The 22,342-nt window shown below is 37.1% G+C and overlaps 1 protein-coding gene across 4 annotated transcripts in view; it reads right to left on the reverse strand.

Annotated features, from left to right (window-relative positions):
* The window catches only part of ARMC8 (armadillo repeat containing 8), a 103,215-nt gene that overhangs the window by 53,585 nt on the left and 27,288 nt on the right, over positions 1-22,342 (reverse strand). For all 4 annotated transcript variants that reach the window (XM_052649661.1, XM_052649591.1, XM_052649523.1 and 1 more), the window contains exons 3-7: positions 9,821-9,892; positions 8,367-8,509; positions 8,165-8,262; positions 4,806-4,898; positions 1,154-1,234 (exon numbers count right to left, since the gene is read on the reverse strand). In XM_052649661.1, coding sequence (XP_052505621.1) covers positions 1,154-1,234; positions 4,806-4,898; positions 8,165-8,262; positions 8,367-8,509; positions 9,821-9,892 — 487 coding nt within the window. The remainder of the gene's footprint in view (positions 1-1,153; positions 1,235-4,805; positions 4,899-8,164; positions 8,263-8,366; positions 8,510-9,820; positions 9,893-22,342) is intronic.

Consider the following 22,342-nt stretch of genomic DNA (forward strand, 5'->3'; position numbering starts at 1 on the left):
CTAGAGGATGGAAAAGAAGAGCAGTAGATCACGACCCTAGCAACTGTCTGTTGATGTGCAAGTGCTGACTGGTCTCAGCCTACAATGCTCTGTGCAAAGCAGAGGAAGCAGTTCTAGCATATACTTCTTCCCCTTGCCTCTAGCTAGTTTCAAGCTGGTTCCAGTCCCCATTCCTATCCTTGTGAGATCTTCACCAAGATCTATTAATAACTTTGGATGTCTGGGGTAGGGAAAACATACATATTAGCAGGCCATACCTGCAATAAAGCTAAGGACCACAACAGCAGACTAGGATCAGCATAAATGGATAGAAGACAAGAATGACTGCTTCTCTGCTCTAAAAGAAATTCCTACCATACTTAGTTCTAATGTGACACAAGAAAGACAATGTCCCAATATTTGCTACAACTTACCAGTGGGACAATACTGAAATGATCGAAGTTTTAACTAAATGCCTGATAGAATATCATGATACTGCTTACCTGTATATAAAATATAGTAAAGAAATTAAATTAACACACCTGAAAACCCTTGATTTTTTTAACTCAAAATACAAAATAGAACACATTTTAAATGTTGATGTATATGTGGGTATATGCTATAAGTTTTGGAGAAGGAAACAGCAACCCACTTCGGTATGCCTGCCTGGGAAATCCCACAGATAGAGGAGCCTGGTAGGCTACAGCCCATAGCGTTGCAAGAGTTGGACATGACTTAGCAGTTAAACTACTAACACCATGCTGGAAGTTTGAGTCAATTGTGGTTAAATAAAGATTTCAAATAGGAAGTCAATCCAAAGTCTTTCCTGATCTAGCAAGCGAGCCCCTGCTCCTACATACTTCAAGGTACATGCAACTTTGGCACTGACACCATACCAAAAGAGATTACTAATGATCACAAGTAAAAATCAAATCGCAATTTATACCACAACCATATCCTAAAAAAAAAAAAAAAAAGGAAAAGCAAGGTAGATTGTTTTTAAAAGTATTCTATAGGGAAAAACAATGCCTCACAACATTATACTGATAAAATACGATTCTTGATCACAATATCTATCAAAGAAACAACAAAATATGTGGGCCTCTTTCCCGACCAAGACTCTAAAAACCAAAAATAAAATATAAAAATCAGGCCATAATTTTTAACATCTTACTTTGTAAGATACTGAGGTTAGTAGGTGAGCAATATTCTGAACTGCACCATGGTTAAATAAAATTGTTTGATGATCTGGACCCTGTAAGAAAAGAGAAAATATATTAAGAAGAGTAATAATTCATTCCAATAATACATTTACTTAAAAGGGGAAAATCACATTCATTGCAATGTAGAATTTTCAGTTCTACATTTGTATAAACCCATACCCAAAGAGCAGGGTAGACACTGTTTTTAGTCCTGCAAAGGGCTGTCACAGTTTACCTCTCATCTCAGTTCTCTAGAATGGCTCGCTGGCCCCTTACCTCCCCAGAATAAGGAAGGGGGCACAGAATATTCTGATATTGGCCCTCATCATCACAGCAATAGAAGCACTCCAAATTTTGCATTTCACTTGTTTACCCTTATCCCCTATGCCCAAGGAGACAGTGTAGTCATTCTTACAACTTAAGACTGATGACTTAGTCAGAGGAAGTCTAAAACTAATCAGCTGCAAGAGAAACTAGACCAGAGCCCAAGGTACCTCAACACATCAGGGAGGTCTGAGCAGTGGATGGTGGGAAACAACACTCTGTAACTGGGAAGTAAACATGTTTTAGTTCTCTTTCTCTCTCACTTCTTTTAAAATTACTACTTCTTAGAGTTAGTAGGCGAAGAAATAGGAACATTCAGGTATTTTATTCTTTACCTGAAGAATAAAATACCTGTTTTCTACTAATCAATTTACCGAAGATCTTCAAAGTGGCTAAAGGTTAATGCAAGGCTTCGATTTTCCCAGTACTTAATTCATTTCTTTTATATCCCACCCATCCACTCAAATAATGAAAAGTCAATTAAAGCCAAGACAAGGATGGTATTTCATGTTTATCATTATTTAGGAGATAAAAGTGTAGCATCAAAAAGTAGGCTATCTGTCTGGATTCAACAGAAGAAACCAGTTCCTAGTGTAGAAAAAGAGCTCTCAAACCGCTTCTCCAATTCACTGTTTAGCTAATAACGATCTTACAGATGCTCATTCTTTCTTAGACCAAAATATCCATCATTTGAACTGGAAAGATGAGCATTTTCTTACCTCCAAGTAGTAAAAGAGCCATATTGTATTTTATAGGCTCCTAAATATTTTATCTATTATTAAGAGTACTTAAAAAAAAAAAACAGCAATTTCTCTCTTAATTTCCACACACTTAAAAAACTGAAGTTTAATTGATCCTATACATTTTCTAACTTCTAATCACTACATAATATTCCACAGTTTACTCATGCAAACCCCCATTACATATTTTAAGTAGTTTCTAATGTCACACTATTATAAACAATGTTTTGTTGAATATTAGTAAAGTGGCATCTCAGTGCAGATCCTTAGGGTATGAGGACAAATTCCCAGAGTACAACTTCTTGATATTATTTATCAGTATATATCCACTCAGAACAGTACAAACTTGCTTTTATAATAACTGAAAATACTGACATTCCCAGCGCACAGGCTTGAAGTATATTCTTTTCCTACCTCATTCTCACTCATGCATCTGCAGTTACAATTATAGGTACTCCTTATTGGGTACCTGCTACATGTGGGGCCCTGCTCTAAATGCTCTCTATTTGAATTGACTCATTTGAAACATGGTCTCTGGCTTATTCATTACAAGGGTAGTGGTGGAGACTATGATGGGGAAGCCAAGGAAAAGAAGGGTCTTCTAAGAATTTGATCCATTTTTTTCTTATCTATTAATAAAACATAACTAGAATAAATTATGAAGATAAGCCTCAGTTAGCCTTGGCTTACAAATTTTAACACGCTGACTTATATACAGGTAATGTTCAACAGAACAGCCAAGTGGGCAGGGGGCTGCTTTTACTCCCTGTACTTCACTGCTCTCCCATTGTATTCAGCCAAGCTGTTCCCGCTTTCAGGTGACCTAATACTAATAGATTATTTTATACTCTTCAAGACATTTTACATATATACAAACAAATACCCAAATATATTCTTTCCTCTATTTTAACACAAATGGCGAACTAATACTATATATTTATATATAAAAAATACTATATATAAATACTTGTATAGTTGCTAAGTTGTGTCTGACTCTTTTGTGACTCCATGGACTGTAGCCTGCCAGACTCCTCTGTCTATGGGATTTCCCAGGCAAGAAAACTGGAATGGTTGCCATTTCCTTCTCCAGGGGACCTTCTCAACCCAGAGATTGAACCTGTGATGCCTACATTGGCAGGTGGATTCTTTACCACTGAGCCACCGGGGAGGCCTGATATAAATACTACATATATTCACATATAGTTAAACATTTAGATTGTTTTCAGTCTTGGAGTTATGTTTAGAAATTATGGTGAAACACAAAGCAATTCTCTCTACATACCGTTCTCCATCATTTACAAGATATTGTACCTTTTAATTCCTCACATTCTTTGTCCAAATGGCAGTAAATATGTTACAAAAGAACCTCTTCCTTCTCTCTGTGGTTGTAGACAGGATTGTGTAAAAACAACTACAATGAAGGAATTAGTGGCTGAGCCAACTAAAGACGAGGAACTATTGTTCTCTTCTTATTAAGTCTCTCTTGAATCTCTCCAAATCAACCTGCATGAACCTGGAGTTAGTGAAGCAGTCTCCTCAGGGTAGGAAGTACATAAGCCCTCATGTTCCTAAACTAAACAACAAATAATTGCTCTCAAAATCTGAATAACTGCTTAGGAAGTGGCAACAACTTAGAAGTTAGGATTTCAATCAATATTATTACCACCCTTCTTTTGCTTCTTAATAAATCAAGGAGAGAATTTCAAAACTTTAATGATAACTTTAAAGCTCAGAACACAAATGTTTTAGAAACCTCTTTCTTTATCTCCCCTGTCCAAAGTATGTAAATTTATTTCATATTGATACTACTATATGCAAATTTGTAGATCAGTCTTAAAATGCTATTACAAATTTTACTTCCGGCTTGTATGTAAACAATACAAAATAAAGAAAAAACTTGTAATTAGTGACGATACAGAGATCATCAGATCAGTTGTTTTCAAAGACACATGTTGTTGGTGTATCAGTAGGGAAATCAATATTGGATTTTAGTCTATTACTATTGACACTGCTACATGGGTTTATATATGCTACAATGTTTCCTGAAGTTTAGTTATATTTAACTACCTAAACTGATGGATAATCATGAACAGAGCTAGCAAATGCTACTTATCAGTCTAAAAGAAAGCTGAGTTCTGTTAGTGGCATGAGGGTGCTTGTAAATTATAAAAATGTCTTGCATACAGGGTATTTGCTGCAGCACTGACTGCACAAGACTGGAAACAAGCTAAATGCCCAATGGTAGAAAAAAAGGTGAATAAATTATTGTACATCTATACAATAAAATACTATTCATCTGTTTTTTTAAAAAAGAAAGAGGAAGCTCCTTATGTACTGATATGGAATATCCCTCAAAATGTTAAGTAAAAAATGCAAGGTACAGAACAGTATGTATGGTCTGTTACTATTTATGTCAAAAAAAAAAAAGAGGAGAAATTATATACATACATAGGTCTGCTTATATGTGTACAGATTAGCTCCAGGAGGACATACCAAGAAGGCACATCTCCTGAGGGCATACAAGTGTTTATATTATAGAGAACATTATCCTGGTTCTTACTTTACAGCAGTGTGAGAAGATCTGACAGATATACTCCTGGGTGTAGCGGGACCTGCTAAGCAGCGCCATGAGGTGCGGTATCACCGTGGCATCCTGGAGTGAAAGGGAAGAAGAGCAGAGCAACAGGGAACTCAGACTCGGTGAGTGTCTTTAACACTGATTTCCAAGGACAGGTAAGCATGTAAGCCTCTTATCTTAATGACAGTAAATCAAGTCTGTTTAAGGAACATAGCAACACAAAAGCAACATGTAATCAAAACTGTTTAGGCAAAGGAAAAGGAAAGGGGCTTCAATTTTCATGCTTGATAATAAAATACAAGAACAGGAAATTCTCAATTTCTCTCCCATAAACATCCCCACAATAAAACAAGATCATTTCAATAAGACTTGACATAATCTATTCCAAAACCAAAATGTGACATAATTAACAAGATAAATACTTACTATATAGCTTATAAGGAGGAATTACTGTATTAAAATAAAAGTTCACAATTTTGAAGTCTGAGATGTTTTGGTAAGTATCAGTAACAGATTAACATTTCTAATAACTGTAGTGAGCTAATTTCAGTCTTCACAAGACAAGACAGTTTATATAAAAGCAGCTTCTCACTTACAGCCCACTCTCTGCCCACTACTGACACTTCACAGCATACATGATGGTACAGAAGAAAGAAGAATCCACCCAATCTGCCTCAGGGCTCTCAAAAAATCTCCTCTTTCATGATTTAAACACTGAGAGGATATCTGGCCCAAACCACAGATGGAAAAGGAGACTTAGCTCGAGTGCCCTAGTCAGTGCTGTCATAAGTCCTACAGCAATGCTCTTCAGATACAAACGCGCACTGCATGTAGGTTCTCAGGGGATACTTTGTATGTACAGACTGATTCTGTAGGTCTGAAGTACGACTTATGATTTGGCATTCTATCAAACTCCCAACTAATGGTTGATGTTGCTAGTCCACAGACCACACTTTGACAAAAGACAACAGAGGGCAAGGAAGGAAACTTAAAAGAATACCACTGTTGGGATAAACAAGGTTTGGGGTTTCCCTAATGCCCAAGATACATAAAAGCTAAGTAGGAAAATAGTAGGCTATTTTTCTAGAAGATGCCTACAAATAGAATCTTTTCCCCTTGCTTGTTATAACCCTGTGTTATCATAAGCAGTTTAAACACAAAATGAGGGAATTTCCTGGCAGTCCAGTGGTTATGACTCAGGGTGTTCACTACTGTGGGCCCAACATTCAATCCCTGGCCAGGGAACTAAGATACTGCAAGCTGCTGTGTTACATATCTGCAGTTTCTGGTTGATTAAACAAGGCAAAGTACAGTTACATAATTTCCCCCAAAGTCATTCATCTTATAAACAATTTCAAACTAGACATTCTGCCCTCTTCAACAGGATTCTGTGCTCCTTAGTTTAGTGCCTGAGTTGCTATGGCAGCTGGTCTCTATACAATCCTACCCACAGATGTCAGTTAGTTACACTGAAATACTACTCTCTGTCATTATCCCACCCAGCATTTTTTAGAGTCTCCACGGTCTCTGAGGCATAAAATTGTTTCATAATTTAGGTATCCTATGAAAGTCCCTTAAGTCCCTGTGTCTGAATTTTTCTTGCAAAAAGAAGCTAAGTTGGTATATAGCAGCATTCTCCAAATTATGCACCACAATCCATTAGTAGATCATGAAATTGATTTAGAGAGAGAGAAGGAAGGAGCTGAATAAGTTGACCAGGGTCAATTCCTTCCCCAAAACTGGGCTGAGGGTTGGGAAAAAACTTCTAGGGTAAAGAAGATGAGTGATTGGCTTAATTTCTTTGTAAAAATGACAATCGGAAATCCTTAAGTAAACAGACTGATACTCAGATGGAGAGTTCTATATAGAATGCTGTGAGAATGCTTCCTCAATTTAGAAATGCTTACAGTAAACCAGTGGTTCTCAGAAAGTGGACCAGTTCTCATGGACCAGTAGCATCTGGTTTACCAGATACTAAAGTTTACCAGTTACTGGCAAACTTGTTAGAAATGCATATTCTCAGGCCCCATCCCACACTGACTGAATTAGAAACTCTGGAGGTAGGGTCCAGGATTCTGTGTTTAATACGCTCTCCAGGTAATTTCGGTCCCTGCTCAAGTTTGAGAACCATTGTGTTAAATGGTCTATGGATTTATGAGCCATGGTTCCCCAAAGAATGTTACACAAATCCTTGAGGTATAAAATCAAGATGCTTCATAATTTAGCTCCCTGCTGTGTGAGATGACCCACAAGCCTCATTTACAGACCTTAGGCATCATTACAGGCCAGAGGAGCAAGTGTCTAATATAGGAAAAACAAACTCTGGAGGCACATGACATGTCCCTCTCCCTGCCTGCTTTGCCTGTGCCTCTTGACTACTTATATTTTTGAAGTATTTGTAAAACATGACCCTGGACAAGATCTCCAATACATATGTGTCCACTTTGAAACTATGATTCTGCATTTCAGTTCAGAGAATCACAACCAGCATTTTTTAAAATGAAAAAGGATAAAATAGAAGTCAGAAGGCACCACATTTTATGCAATTGTTTTGTGAAGACTATCTCAAGATATTCCCACCACCACTCTGCGCCCCCACCTCCCACCCCCCACACACAGTGTGGCCATGGAAAATATAATTCTACTGTGAACTGCGGATAAGAGAGTTTAAAAAATACTAGCCTTGATAATTTTATTAAGAAAGCCCCAGAGAAGCAACAGATAAAAATACACTCTAATAATCCCTGAAGTTTCTGAAAACCAATGAATGACTCTGAAGATCTTTAGATTCTCTCACATGTATTCTCTGATCCTAGCCTGGTAAGGAGGCCTCTAACAAGTGCTTTCGGTTCACCTTTTCAGCTGAAATGAACAATGATTCCCTTCCTGCATTAAACTATTCTGTCCACTGTCCTGCATATTCTCTTTTTCAAAGAAGTGCCCTAGAACAGCTTCTTTTCTCTACACTTCTTGAAATCTTATCCATTATTCAAGATCAGGTCAAATTCTACCTTCTCCATAAAGCCTCCTCTACCAGATTTAACCTATAGTGAGTGCATTAAATGTGTTTCCTTTTAAGAAATGAAGAAAGGTCTTTACAAAACAAAAAACAACAAAAAACCCCAGCTTATAAATTTCTCAAGGTCTGGGACTATCTTTCACTGCTTTACAAAGCCTAGAACATTTGATATTTGCAAATTAGCAATTCAAATATTTCTTGAGACTTTTCTATAACATAGTTATCACAGCTAAGATCAGTTATGAGATGCTAAGCTAAGTAAATCAGAAGTATGCTGTTAGTAAAAATGTAACTTGATGATTGAAAAACACCTAAAACTCACTGTATACAGTAGTTCCTCTGGAGTGACGGGACTGGTGAAGATGGTGCGCAGGCATCGGAGGCAAGCTTCAATGAACTTCAGGTCTGGGGACAGTAGTCCTGTTAAGAGAAAACAGATTTGAGACTCATGCTTTCAACTTATATTTAAAACGCTGCAAACTGATTCTACTTTTTACCTGTATAAAAATGACTTCCTTACATACCTTGCAGTAAGGCAGGGATAATATGGCAATCTAGTAGAGACTTAACATTGTTTTCAGTACCCATAGCAAGACTTCCCAATACCACTGCACATTCAGTTTTCAATTCTGTGCTTGAGGTTTCTTGCTGAAGCAAGTACAATAATCTAAAAAGAAAGAACTTGATAAACAGAAGAGACTAAAAAACTTAAAAGTAAACATTAGCTAAAAGTAATGTTACAGAAAAGGCTACCAATACATCCCACACACTGAAAATATGGTAGGTGAGTTTACAGGCTGCTAGGAAATGGTCATATCTTTATATAAGCTGTTAATTTAATAAAGGAATATCGGCAGCAGGGAGAACCAAAAGAGATTTTCTTCTTTGTGAACAACAGAATTATCATACAATCTTAGTGTATCAGAACTTCAAAATCTGAGAGTTGTCTCCAAGCGATGTCCTGTGGAAACAGCCAGCACGACAGTCCACATTATCTGACACTTCAAGATATGAAGATTCCCAAAGCCAAGTGCTGGTGGATCTTAAGGACCCTGAATATCCACTACTACAGTTCAGAGATCACAGACATCTAGCCTAGAGGGAATACTCAGAGTCCTTGTGCAGCTCTTCAAACAAGGGAAGTTCTCTTCTTTCTCTAATTCTCCTATTTGGGGCATCAAAAGATCCTATTCTATTCTAGGCTAGCCTGTCAAAAACTACTCCCCAAATTCCAATTGTCTACAACATATGACTATCTCCTTTATGTTCTCAGGTACATCCTTCATGCTCCCTAAAGCATATTTATATATACTGAGCACTAGTCCCCTAAGAAAGGCTGCTGACAGCTTTATAGTTACCAGCGGTTGATTATAATAAAAAAACCATTAAACAATCCTACATTAAAAGACAGGAAAGAAAAAAGAGAAGAGAGAAAAGCAAGACATTTAAAAATTCTGAATGAAAAATTTGTAACTGCACATAAAACGTAATTCTGGGTAGCAAAGGCAAAGAAGCAGTTAAACAATTGTCACTGTCTGCCAAAAAGAAGAAGACATGAAACTTTCTATGTTAATTTAAAAGCCAGCAAATTCTAAAAAGCAGGGTCAAAAAATAAATTTTTTTTTTAATTTCAAAAAAGGTTTTGAGAATCCTAAGAAATCATTATCCCATCATATAAAAGTTGCCAGAGCTCTGAGGAGACCGGGAAGAATCAGGATGGTGTACATTGCTTATTTACCCAACGTGTCCTTTTATGGCAGGGTCAATGATCTTCCCAAACCTCTAAAAAGTATTCATATATTCCACTCCTTGGTATCTTAATTTTTTTAAAGAGATGCTTCATATACTTCAAAGCATTTATTAAAAAAAAAAAAAGTAGGACAGACAATACAGAAAAAAGATGGGTCTTATGACTGAGAATGAGAACACATCTGAAACTTCATATGAACAGCAGAAAAGGGGATGGCAGCAAACTTACCTTGGAACAGCTCCTAAAACAATGAGGTTGGCTTTCTGCTTGTTGTTTCCAATTACAGCATTTTTCATGTCTCTGAATTCAAGGAAAAGAGAAAAGGGTAAGATGTGTTGAGATACTAATTTATCTTTATTTTACAGCATCTTGGATTGTCAAGTACGGATGTTAAGTGACAAAGTAAAACCCTGACACTTCTCCGCTTGGAGTGCTAAAGAGACGGGACAGAGACAGGGCTGTGCAACCAGGGGCTATGAAACAGGAGGGCAGCAGTGGAGGGGGGAGTGAGAGACAGCCTGAGAATCAGCAAAAGACTTTCAATACAAAGAAAGCCGAGTTCTTCAAAAAAAGACCACCGATCCTTTGAATAATAAGAAATACAGGCCATCTTCTCATGCATAGCTCTGGGAGTAGGCAGTAAAAGCAGCCAGCCCAAGGAATAGACCTGACCTTGTTTCAGGGACCATGACTTTACTTTCCTCTTTTTCTGACTTCCTTGGACTGAATATTTCTGTGATTCCATTTTATCTCCTTTATTGTCTGACTAGCTGTACCTCTTTGGGTTTTGTTTTGTTGTTTTGTAGTGGTAGATTTACAGTTTACAATATGTACCTTTTAACTTATCACAGTCTTCAAGGTATAGTGTCCTACTTCATGTGAACTGTAAGAGCCTTGCAAACATACTTCCATCTTCCCATTCATTCTTTGACCTGCTGTTATACATCTTTAAACTAGTTAGAAACAACATGATATATTGCACTATTTTTTTGGGGGGGCTGCATCATGAGGTTTGTGGGATTTTAGTTTCCCCACCAGGGATTGGACCCCTGCAGTGAAAGTACAGAGTCCTAACCACTGGGCAGCCAGGGAATTTTCTATATTGTACAATTTTTGCTTAAACAGTCACTTTTAAGGAGATTAAAAAATACAAAAACATCTTTTATTTAAAATTTAAAGATATTTACTTATTTGGCTGCACCAGGTCTTAGTTGTGGCATGTGAGATCAAGTTCCCTGAACAGGTGTTGAACCGCAGCCCCCCTGCATTGGGAGCAGGGAGTCTTAGCCACTGGACCACCAGGGAAGTCCCAGAAAATATCTTTTATATTTCCCATTTATTCACCAGTATTTTTTACTCTTGCTACACTCAGATCTCCATTTCTCTGGGAGTGAAACTCTTTTCCACAATAAGAGTATCTCTATCAATGACCAGTTGGTTCACAAACACATGGTTGTTCTCAAAGGACAGGCAGAGAAAAAATAAATAGCTCAAAATAAGCCCAGTACTTGGGAGAAGGAAATGGCAACCCACTCCAGTATTCTTGCCTAGAGAATCCTGTGGATGGAGGAGCCTGGTGGGCTGCTGTCCATTAGGTCGCACAGAGTCGGACACGACTGAAGCGACTTAGCAGCAGCAGCAGCAAGCCCAGTACTAATAAAATGTTTAATAAAAAAAAAAAAAACTTAAGGTAATTGGTCAGTAGTGCTATCTTAATATAAAAACACTATGGTTCTCAAACCTTCTTCTTCTTGTGGAAGAAGGCATCAGAGCCTCCCAGGGACATTTCAGATGTTTATGAAGATGTCTGAAAATTTCTGGCCATAGTTTTAAAACAGAAAGCAGTTTTTGCACAATCTTCAAGAAAACTGTATTTTTCAGTATTGTACCTGCTTTGTAAATAAAAGGGAGATTATACTTTTTATTAAAAGTTACTTCATTTTGGAAAATCAAATAAGTGGCACTCGTGGTAGATGGGGTCATCAATACCATACCAATATCAGCCCACAGTTTCAGCTCTTGCTTTCATACCTCATTAAGTTTTCTAACAGGTTCATGCTTAAGCACTAACATATTGAAACATTATAAGTTATCTTTCTTTCATATGCCAAAATACATTCCCCTAGTTACTTGCTGAGCCTCTCTCCTAACTTCTCTTAGGTGGCAGAGCTCTACAACATAGAAATTTTTTGTCAACCATTGAAGTTATACTCCTAAAAAAGTCCTGTAATTGGCAAACTATGATCTTATAGAAAAACAGGATAGAAAACCAGGGGGAAGGGTTGGGGGGTGGAGGTGGAGAGGGAGTTATTAAAATCAATGACTTCATGTTATTGTCAGCTTGTGTTTCCAACACCAACCAATTTCATTAGCATTAAAAACCCTGGTAACGATAATACCCCTCTCCTTAATTATCTTTTTTGATTATTACAGGAAAGTGCTGTTATGATGTAGTGGTCTGCTGAAAGCTGATCCTCCCCATAAGAATAGCATTTTCACAAGTCTTGAGCCAAACACTGTACTTGTTAGGGTTCTTCCTTTAGCTCAGTGCTTGAGGGCCTTCTCTCTCTCTTTCTCTCTCTCTCTCTCTCTAGAATATCCCTCAGATCTTCCATATGATTTATAGCGGATAAGCAGGAGTATTTTGTTCATTTGTTTGCTCATGAGGACTAAATTGAATGAAGCTTACTATGGTTTTAACCAAGCTCTGATATATGATTTTAAAATTCATGTGATATCGAAGCTTCACTGAGCAAAACACAATTAATGAGAGACTGTACATCTAGGCTCCTGCCTCCTTACACATGCCTGCTGTTTTCTTAGAGACTGACTTCCCAACTGTCGGCTTATAGACTCTAACCTAGCAGTCTGTCATTTTCCTTCTTCTTCTCTTCTCTTAATGTGTTCTGCCTATACTAACGCAGCACATTCATGCATCCAGGAGCTTACTGAAAGTTTATTTTTGCCAGGTGCCATTCTAGAGGCTTTCTATTATGGAATTTCTAATTCTAACGTTTTCCCAGATTTCTCCCCATTCTTCCTAACCTGAGCAGAAATGAGTGACCCTAACCTTATAAATACAACCCAAATATCTGAAACCATGCCAGAGTAAATGTTTTTACAGACAAAAGCAAACAAAACTCCTCCAAAACCAATTTTCCAATTTTCTTACTAGTTTGAAAAATGGACATGACGGAGGCAGCTGGTAGTTATAAAGTAACTGCAGACTAAAGAGAACACAATTAATAAAAGGTACCAATGGGGCTTCTGTGGTAGTCCAGTGGTTGAGACTCTGCCAGCCAATACAGCAGACACGGGTTCGACGCCTGGTCTGGGAAGATCCCACATGCCATGGGGCAACCAAGCCCATGTGCCACAACTACTGAAGCCTCTGCACCTAGAGCCTGTGGTCAGCAACAACAGAAGCCACTGCAATGAGAAGCCCACGCACTGCAATGAAGAGCAGTCTCCGTTCACCACAATTAGGGAAAGCCCAAGTGCAGCAATGAAGACTCAGTATAGCCAAAAAATGAATAAACAAATTTAAAAATAATTAAATGGACCAATGTCTAAAGAAAACAATTCTTGCTCTGGCTCTAACAAGTAAAATATTATCTATACTAAAGAAGAGATGTTAACGCCCTGCAAATAAATTCTATTTAGTTGTTAATATAAAAGGATAGCAGAAGATCATTTCTATGAAAGAGTTAAAAACTGCAAGAGACAATAATCAACACATATACTCATTTTTAGCAGACCTAAGTACAGTGATAGATTCAATTTCAGAGCCGGCCAAATGAAGCTTCTTTCAGTTTCCGGAGTGTAGCTATTCTCTCTCTCATTTCCTTATCATCCCCTCCCTTATATCATTCCTTGGCTACCTTTACTCATCTTTCAGGTCTGAGCTTATATGTCAGTGTCATCCTCCAGGAAGCATGCCCTGACAACTCCCAGGTCTGGGTAGGTATCCTTTCTAGTGCTCTTTATCATAGCACACTCATTACTTTTTTCCTCTTCAGGGGCAAGAAACCAGTATGATCTGGAAATATCAGAAGTTACTATTAATGGATCACAAAACATACCATATAGAAACCCGTATTTTTGTAAACTAGAAACACAATTATAAAGATGGGAGCACAACAAAACTATGCAAAACTTATACATTGCTTTGAAGTTTACAAAGCATTCCATACCTATTATTTAATCATCACAACCTTAAGTAATATTAACCTGATTTTACAGATGAGGAAGCTAAGACTCAGGTCTGGGGCACTTCTCAGAGCCCCATAATAAATAACAGAGCCATCAATCCATGTCTTTTATGCCAAGTGTTTTTTCCATCACCTCCAGCATATCAGGCATTCAGAACAAATTGACTGAAAAGATAAAAGAATTCAGTAAATGTATTTCTTTTTTCTCCTGTCCTTCAATTTATATAAAATAAAAGCCTATCTTTTAGTCAAAAACATCCTTTTCCTAGTAGATCAAAAAAATATAATCTCATGTCCACTAGTCTTTAATACTGATGGTAGGAGGGGAACGTCCTGCTTATACACTACTGAAATTCAATGATTTTTTTTTTTTTTTTTTTGGCTCAGCACTGTGCAAGGCTCTATGAAGGATACAAAAGCATCACATAATGAGATGTCTGACCTGAAGAGTTTACAATCTTCTTGAGGAGACAAAAGTAACACTAACAACTAATCACTAAGGCAGTGACGTTTTATAAACAGTGTGCTTAGAGGGTTGAGAAAAGGAGATAAGACAAGCTTAACAGGTTTTTAGGCAATGGTAGGAACTAAGATGAACTAGCCTAGGAAATGGCTAGGATTTAGGTAAGTGGATGAGGAGGGCAAAAGGGATCATATTGGAAATGGAATATGGCATATTTCCGGGGCAGTACTAGGACCAGCACTGAAAAGGAGATTCCCTTTAAGGTGGGAACATTAAGCCTGGAACAAAGTTAGAAAAGTGACAGGGAGAAGAGACAAACTAAAGGGAGATGAATTAAAGAGAAATCATGTTCTTGATCAGAAAAAGGACATGAAGGAAGCAATGACAAAGGAGGATAAGCTGAATGTGGAACAGATTGGAATACAATAATTCTAGAGTCAAGAGTGGCAACTAAATGGCTGATGCCCTTCCTTTGTGGCCCCAAAATCCCCTGTGCTTATCACTATCACAGCATTCACTAATCAGACTGTAGTGAACTATCTCTTTAGCTATCTGGTTCCTGCATTAGACATTCCCCAGAGCAGTGACTACAGGCACAATGCACAATGCCTACCTAGCACCTGCCTGGCACTCAAAGCTTGTTACAGAAATTACTCCACCCAGGTATCCGGTTATATGAGACTGACTAAGTAGCAGCCACAGGAATCATTAATAGAGAGGACATTTTATGGAAGCAGTTAACAAGATGATGTTATAAGCAGAGAGAAAGTGACATATGACATGTCTTAAATGACTACTTCAGGTCTGGGTGCCTGGGTGCAGGGAACACAGGAAGCTTGGAGAATAATTCTCTTAGCAAGACAAGGATCTATCTTGACTTTATACATATTGAATTATCTTTGAAGATAAGAATATCCAGATAGAAAAGCTAAAATGTAAGCCTTGGGGACAGTCTACTCTTTGAGGATGGAAGAAAAGGAGCCAATATTAAGATGTTATAGAAATGCATTTGTCAGGGAACATTTTCAGCTAACATCTAGCTAAAATCTTAAATTTGCCCACTAATAAGTAGACTCAAAATGTGGCCACTTTTACATGGAGGCTAATCTTTCAAATTCCTTTCTTTGCTCTTTCGGTGAATAATTTTTAGTGTGGTAGAGAAAAAGATCCTGAATATGAAAGAAACATATATAATGCCTACCATAGCATACATGTAAACCAGAGTATTATGATTTGCGATCAAAACCAAGAAAGTAAAACCACATGTTGCCATTAAAATAGTAGAAAAAGCAAAATAATAATAATAATAATTGGAATCTAGACCCGTTGGAAAAACAAAGTCTAAGTCAATCAAGTATGAGCATATTTATTCCTAAAAAGTTAAAATAGCATAAATTTTAACTGAAAACCTAATTAGCATCTAAAAATAGAAAATTATCTTTAAAATCATTGAAGGCTAAAGCCAAAAATTAAAGATCAATGATGTCATTTTCATTCTGAACCAGTATGACTTTTCACTTACCTGAAAGTAGCTCTTATTTGGAATATGTACATTCATTCTGGATCTAATTAGTGTGAAATAGCCAAAAAGTACAGTAGATATGGAAAACTACAATCTCAGTATAAAGTCTGACCAATTTATGAAAACTAACTTTTTACAAGACATAAAGAAAAAAATACGTATTTGTGGGTAGCTACAATAAGGTAACAGGGTAAACACGTTAAAAAAATTATTTGGACTTGGAAAATTACAAACATACTCACTGTTCTGACCCTGTAAGAATAATTGCTATGATGTTCTTTCTGGAGAATGTAACATCCAAATATCCAAGTACAACAAGCATTCTAATAACCAACATGGTTAAGGAATGAGAGTCTTCATATTCCAATTAGAATCACCATTACCATATGTAAACTGTCAATTTTTAAAAGATTAGATAATGATGATCTATTATTCAAACTAAAGTTTTTTTAATATAAGGCTTTGATTCAGCAGACAATTGAGACTTATAGTGAACTTCAAGTCAAGGCATTTATCATGCAGCTACTGTACGTATAAACTGAAGAAAATAAGAACTGACAGTAATTTAATTCATTCTTATAAACAAATTACTCTGAGGTGTATATTTTTGTAATGTAAGGAGTATCAGCTACATTTTTGATTTGTATAAACACTAGTTCAGAAATTAGGAGCTGTATTTAACTCTGTCTTGTCAATATATGGTCACAAATCACCTTACATTCTCCAAAGATGAAAAGTGCAATGTAATAACTGCACTAATAAATGCCAAAATATTTTTACAGAACATTAATAAACTTTTTAATATATATAATCATGCCAAAGAACATAAAAAATGTGTTAGAACATTATGAATATGCAAGCATACAGTTAAGTGGCTTATAAATATGAAAAGATATATATACACATATGCGTACAAATATTCCACTATTTTTTATGTACAAAGTTAAGATAACATACGTATATAAACAGCTTAAATATCTGAACATAAAACTATGTCAATTTGTTCTCATAATGTCTGGAAAATCTTGCTACTCTTTTAACCAGACTAAACTGTCTCAGGATACAAAGTTTTAAACAAGTAACTCTCAGGAATCACTCCATTTCATTTGGTATTAAGGGCATCTTCACTTGTGTTTTTACCTGTACCTGTTTACCTTTAAAAGTTAACTTTTAACTGTTAAGATTAACTAACAGGATATTTCTTTTGAATTATCCTAAAACTTATCCTTTAACTTGAAATTTCCAAAAACCAGAGTCTTCATTTTTATGGCAGCTCGTATTTTTAGCTCATGCAAGAAAATGGAAAGTGTCTATATTCTACTGAAACCAGAGGTATATATTTCCCTGAAACCAGAAAATGACGTATGGAAAAATCATTACCAAATGATTTCAGTACATTAAAACACTTCAGAAGACACTTTTTAAAAACAGATACTTGGTGAAACCCACACAATTCTACAGTATCCATGACTGCCTGCCTTAGTTTATCAGAAAGAGTTTGATTATCTAGTTATCTAGTTCTCTACTTTGATTCAACTTTGAAACTATAAAGCTAGCCACATTTGCTTATACTATCTTTTGCCTTTCAACACAGGGAATATCAACATAAGGCCACATGGGGATACCTATTTTTTTCATGGAGAATCACTAATGTAAAAAGATTCAGGTGCTCTAACTTAGGTATGTCAAAAAGCACAATGTTTAAGCAGCTTTGACCTAAGATCTACAAAAATATTTCAACAACTGCAACTATGAGATTTAACATGGTTGAGCTAACACCAGAGTAACTCCACCAAAAATATCTGTAACTGTTTTAAGTCACACACAGATCACCACACAGACGAAGCTCAAAATCTGCAATACAATGTAGCTTATCTGATGTACCTACTCTCTGTTGTAGTTGCAAAGGCTATACATTTATGGCCTACACAGTAGACCCCCTGTTCTCTCTGACGCCTATCTTATTCCACAACTACTCAGTTATGCATTTGAAACCTTGCTTTTCAGGATCTAATTCTGTTTTCAAAGCTTTAATATACCGTCGTTGGTGGTCTAGTGGTTAAGATTCAGTGCTCTCAACCTTTAATATAATAGGACCATTCAAATATATGCTAAATACTGCACTATTAACAACAACAAAAAAGTTGTTCTACGATAAATCCTCAGTCATCACTAACTAGATAAAATGGTCCTTCACAACACAGGTTATCTACAAAGTTCCCTCCGTTTACAGGTAGGGCTATGGCTCTAACTCAAATGAGTAAATTAGCTACTGGTCATGATGAAAAGTTATAATTCATCTTTAATTTCTTCAATTTTGTTTTTCCCACTAGCGAAAAATCAGATAAATATTGCCAGAAAAATGACAGAACTCTTATAGCTAAAGCTAGTCAATTCTTTTATGTCTTTCTCATTGGATATTTTAGATTCAAAGCAGATTACTTCAGCCTCTGTTCTTTTCCTTCTCTAAAATTAGAAATCTACCTTTGGTTGTTTACGATCTGTGGCCATCTCCCTTCTACCTGCTTATTTTGGTCTAGTAATAGTCTCTGTATGAATGACTCAACAGTGGCTGTGTGATGTGTATTAAAAAAAAAGAACTGGTCAACTCTCTATTCCTAAACATCATTTTGGTTCCCTCTTTTTGTCTATCAATACTGTATTATTCTTATATTAGATAAGGTTGCTTACAAATGAATAAAATGTTAAAAATGTGATTCACTTTTCATTCTCTTGACTATGCACAATTAATTTTCAGGCAGTAACAAAGTTCAGGCAAGAATTAAGTCAGAAAACATAACTTTTTCTCTCTGGGGTAAAGAAAGCTTTATCAAATCGTACTACACACACCTCTAGAAGGCCATAAAATAGATTTTAAAACTATAGGCAGCAATCATGTTTACTGGAAAATGTTATCACTCACATTTTCTCATCTGAATCAAAAATTCTAGCTCCTCTCCCTCTTCTTTCAGTGGGAACTGTTTTATCTCTTTGATATTTTTTAAATTTTTCTTTCTCTTCTTTGAAAAGAATCATCTTACTTTTGAAGTTGTTTTAAATTAGGGCTGATAACTACTAACCACTGAAGTGCCAATTTGTGGGTATCCACAACATACCAGGTACTGAATTTATATTTCTGACTCAATCCTTAACAACTTGGCAAGATGGGCAGTATTACCCTCCCTTTACAGATGATAAAGTTGAGGCTCAAGGAAATGAGATACTTTGCCCAAGCTTTACACTAGGAAAGGACTCTACTAGGAAATATCAGAGGCAGGTATTTAACTTACAGTTGTCCAGCTTGAAAGCCCATATTCTTTCCACTCCACTATCCATTCCTTCCCCAAAACCTTTCTTATCTTCTTAGCTGACAGCCAAGTGCCTAAGACTTGACAGTTTCTTAAGAGGCACTAAGTTTATCAAACTATATGTTAGTTGGTTTGCAATAATACACTCTTCCCAGTGTTTTTTATGCTTTATTTGATATTTTATCACCTTTCAAGAAGCTATGGTATTTTTGGGTAAATGAGAAATTTCTAACAGTGACAATTAACACTTGAATTAGCTACATATATCAGACACAACTCAAGATACAAGTCTTTCATGAAGAACCCTTAACTGAGAAATTTACCTTTTCTCCTAAACAACCATAGTAGCAGAAATAATAAAAACAACAATAACATCTTCTATCATTTACTGAACACTTAATGAATTTGACATTTCCAACTGAACTGTTTATTGAGGAATCTTAAGTGATATCTAGGATTATCAATTGGCTTTGTATGGGGGGAGTGTCTGCTTGTCTAAGAAAGCATCTCAATTTGACCTATCCCTTCAACTAATTTGTGTGTGTTCAGTTCAGTTCAGTCGCTCAGTCGTGTCCGACTCTGCGACCCCATGAGCCACAGCACGCCAGGCCTCCCCGTCCATCACCAACTCCCAGAGTTCACTCAGACTCACATCCATCGAGTCAGTGATGCCATCCAGCCATCTCATCCTCTGTTGTCCCCTTCTCCTCCTGCCCCCAATCGCTCCCAGCATCAGAGTCTTTTCCAATGAGTCAACTCTTCGCATGAGGTGGCCAAAGTACTGGAGTTTCAGCTTCAGCATCATTCCTTCCAAAGAAATCCCAGGGCTGATCTCCTTCAGAATGGACTGGCTAGATCTCCTTGCAGGCCAAGGGACTCTCAAGAGTCTTCTCCAACACCACAGTTCAAAAGCATCAATTCTTCGGTGCTCAGCCTTCTTCACAGTCCAATTCTCACATCCATACATGACCACAGGAAAAACCATAGCCTTGACTAGACAGACCTTAGTCAGCAAAGTAATGTCTCTGCTTTTGAATATGCTATCTAGGTTGGTCATAACTTTCCTTCCAAGGAGTAAGCATCTTTTAATTTCATGGCTGCAATCACCATCTACAGTGATTTTGGAGCCCAAAAAATAAAGTATGACACTGTTTCCACTGTTTCCCCATCTATTTCCCATGAAGTGATGGGACCGGATGCCATGATCTTCGTTTTCTGAATGTTGAGCTTTAAGCCAACTTTTTCACTCTCCTCTTTCACTTCCATCAAGAGGCTTTTTAGTTCCTCTTCACTTTCTGCCATAAGGGTGGCGTCATCTGCATATCTGAGGTTATTGATATTTCTCCCAGCAATCTTGATTCTAGCTTGTGTTTCTTCCAGTCCAGCATTTCTCATGATGTACTCTGCGTGTAAGTTAAATAAGCAGCGTGACAATATACAGCCTTGATGTACTCCTTTTCCTATTTGAAACCATGGAACCAGTTGTTCCATGTCCAGTTTTAACTGTTGCTTCCTGACCTGCATACAGGTTTCTCAAGAGGCAGATCAGGTGGGCTGGTATTCCCATCTCGTTCAGAATTTTCCAGTTTATTGTGATCCACACAGTCAAAGGCTTGGGCTTTGGCATAGTCAATAAAGCAGAAATAGATGTTTTTCCATGATCCAGGAGATGTTGGCAATTTGATCTCTGGTTCCTCTGCCTTTTCTAAAACCAGCTTGAACATTAGGAAGTTCACGGTTCACATATTGCTGAAGCCTGGCTTGGAGAATTTTGAGCATTACTTTACTAGCATGTGAGATGAGTGCAATTGTGTGGTAGTTTGAGCATTCTTTGGCATTGCCTTTCTTTGGGATTGGAATGAAAACTGACCTTTTCCAGTCCTGTGGCCACTGCTGAGTTTTCCAAATTTGCTGGCATATCGAGTGCAGCACTTTCACAGCATCATCTTGCAGGATTTGAAATTTGTGTGTACAGGTACAACCAAACTGATTTAACAGATGGATTTAATACCACTTGCCCTGGTATTAATCAAACTAGACTTACAGGGGTTGATTAAATCATTATTAAGTCTCCCAGCCTGGTTAAGAAGATAAAGGCAAAGTTAACATAATGAGAAAACAAGAAATACCATCTCCTGTCTCTGTAAACTGAGAAGACATGAAAAGAAGGTGTCAAGTATCCCACATGGGTCTCCATTCAGCTCCTCTTCACTTTTCCTTCTAGCTCAGTTTGAATAGTTAAGCAGCCTTGCTTGTTTATCTTGTCTCTACTTTAGAAATAAACCACTTTCCCCAAGACATCCCTTATATACAGCCTTTTTTGGAAAGTGGGGGGTGAGCATTGAATAAGAATTAACAGTCAGTAGAAACTTCCATAAACAAAGCATCCTAGTCGTGCCAAGGTTGAGCAAGAGATAAGCTAAAGATGCTATTTTGCTGATCACACTAACAGGGCAAGAAGAAGAAAGGGACAAATGAGTGCCTCACTGCTATCTCAAATGTATCTCATCCTGATATTTTTGGGGTCCTCCTTCCCCAGGACACAGCTCACTCCTATGGATGCTCTGTGTTTCCCAACCCAATGAGTTGTCTTAGGCTAGACCTTCAATGCGAGAGACCTAGGTTTGATCCCTGGGTTGGGAAGAATCTCTGGAGAAGGAAAAGGCTACCCACTTCAGTATTCTGGCCTGGAGAATTCCATGGACTATATAATCCTTGGGGTCGCAAAGAGTCAGACACAACTGAGCGACTTTCATTTTCACTTTTTCTTTCTTAGAAGTGGTGTGATAAGAGCATAAAAACCTGCTCTTAGGAGCGAGAATTCTTTCAATCATTTGCAATCTTTACTGCACTTGTACCACTTAATTATTTTTCAGTATAATCACCTCAGATATATTGCTTAAAAATGTTTCCTCTCATTAAACATGAGGCAATTCTGGAGAAAAGAAGGACATTAAGGTTATCAAGAGTTTATTTAAATTTTCTAACACAGCTTTCTAAATCCTGATATTTAAAACATCACTAGGAAATCCAAACTTTAGAGACCGTCAATGAGTTAACCAAAAACAAAACAAAACCACCTCTAACCCCAATGACCTATTCTCCCAGCCTTTTCAAATGATAAAAGATCACCAATTCTACTCTCTTGCTTTTGCTGGATATTAAAGTAACAAAAGCCTTTTCCAAACTAAACATTTTTTAAAATGTAAAGCAAATATTCTACAAAAAAATGAAGCTAACCATGTC

Source organism: Budorcas taxicolor, chromosome 1, assembly GCF_023091745.1.
Source record: "Budorcas taxicolor isolate Tak-1 chromosome 1, Takin1.1, whole genome shotgun sequence".
Taxonomy (NCBI): Eukaryota; Metazoa; Chordata; class Mammalia; order Artiodactyla; family Bovidae; genus Budorcas; species Budorcas taxicolor.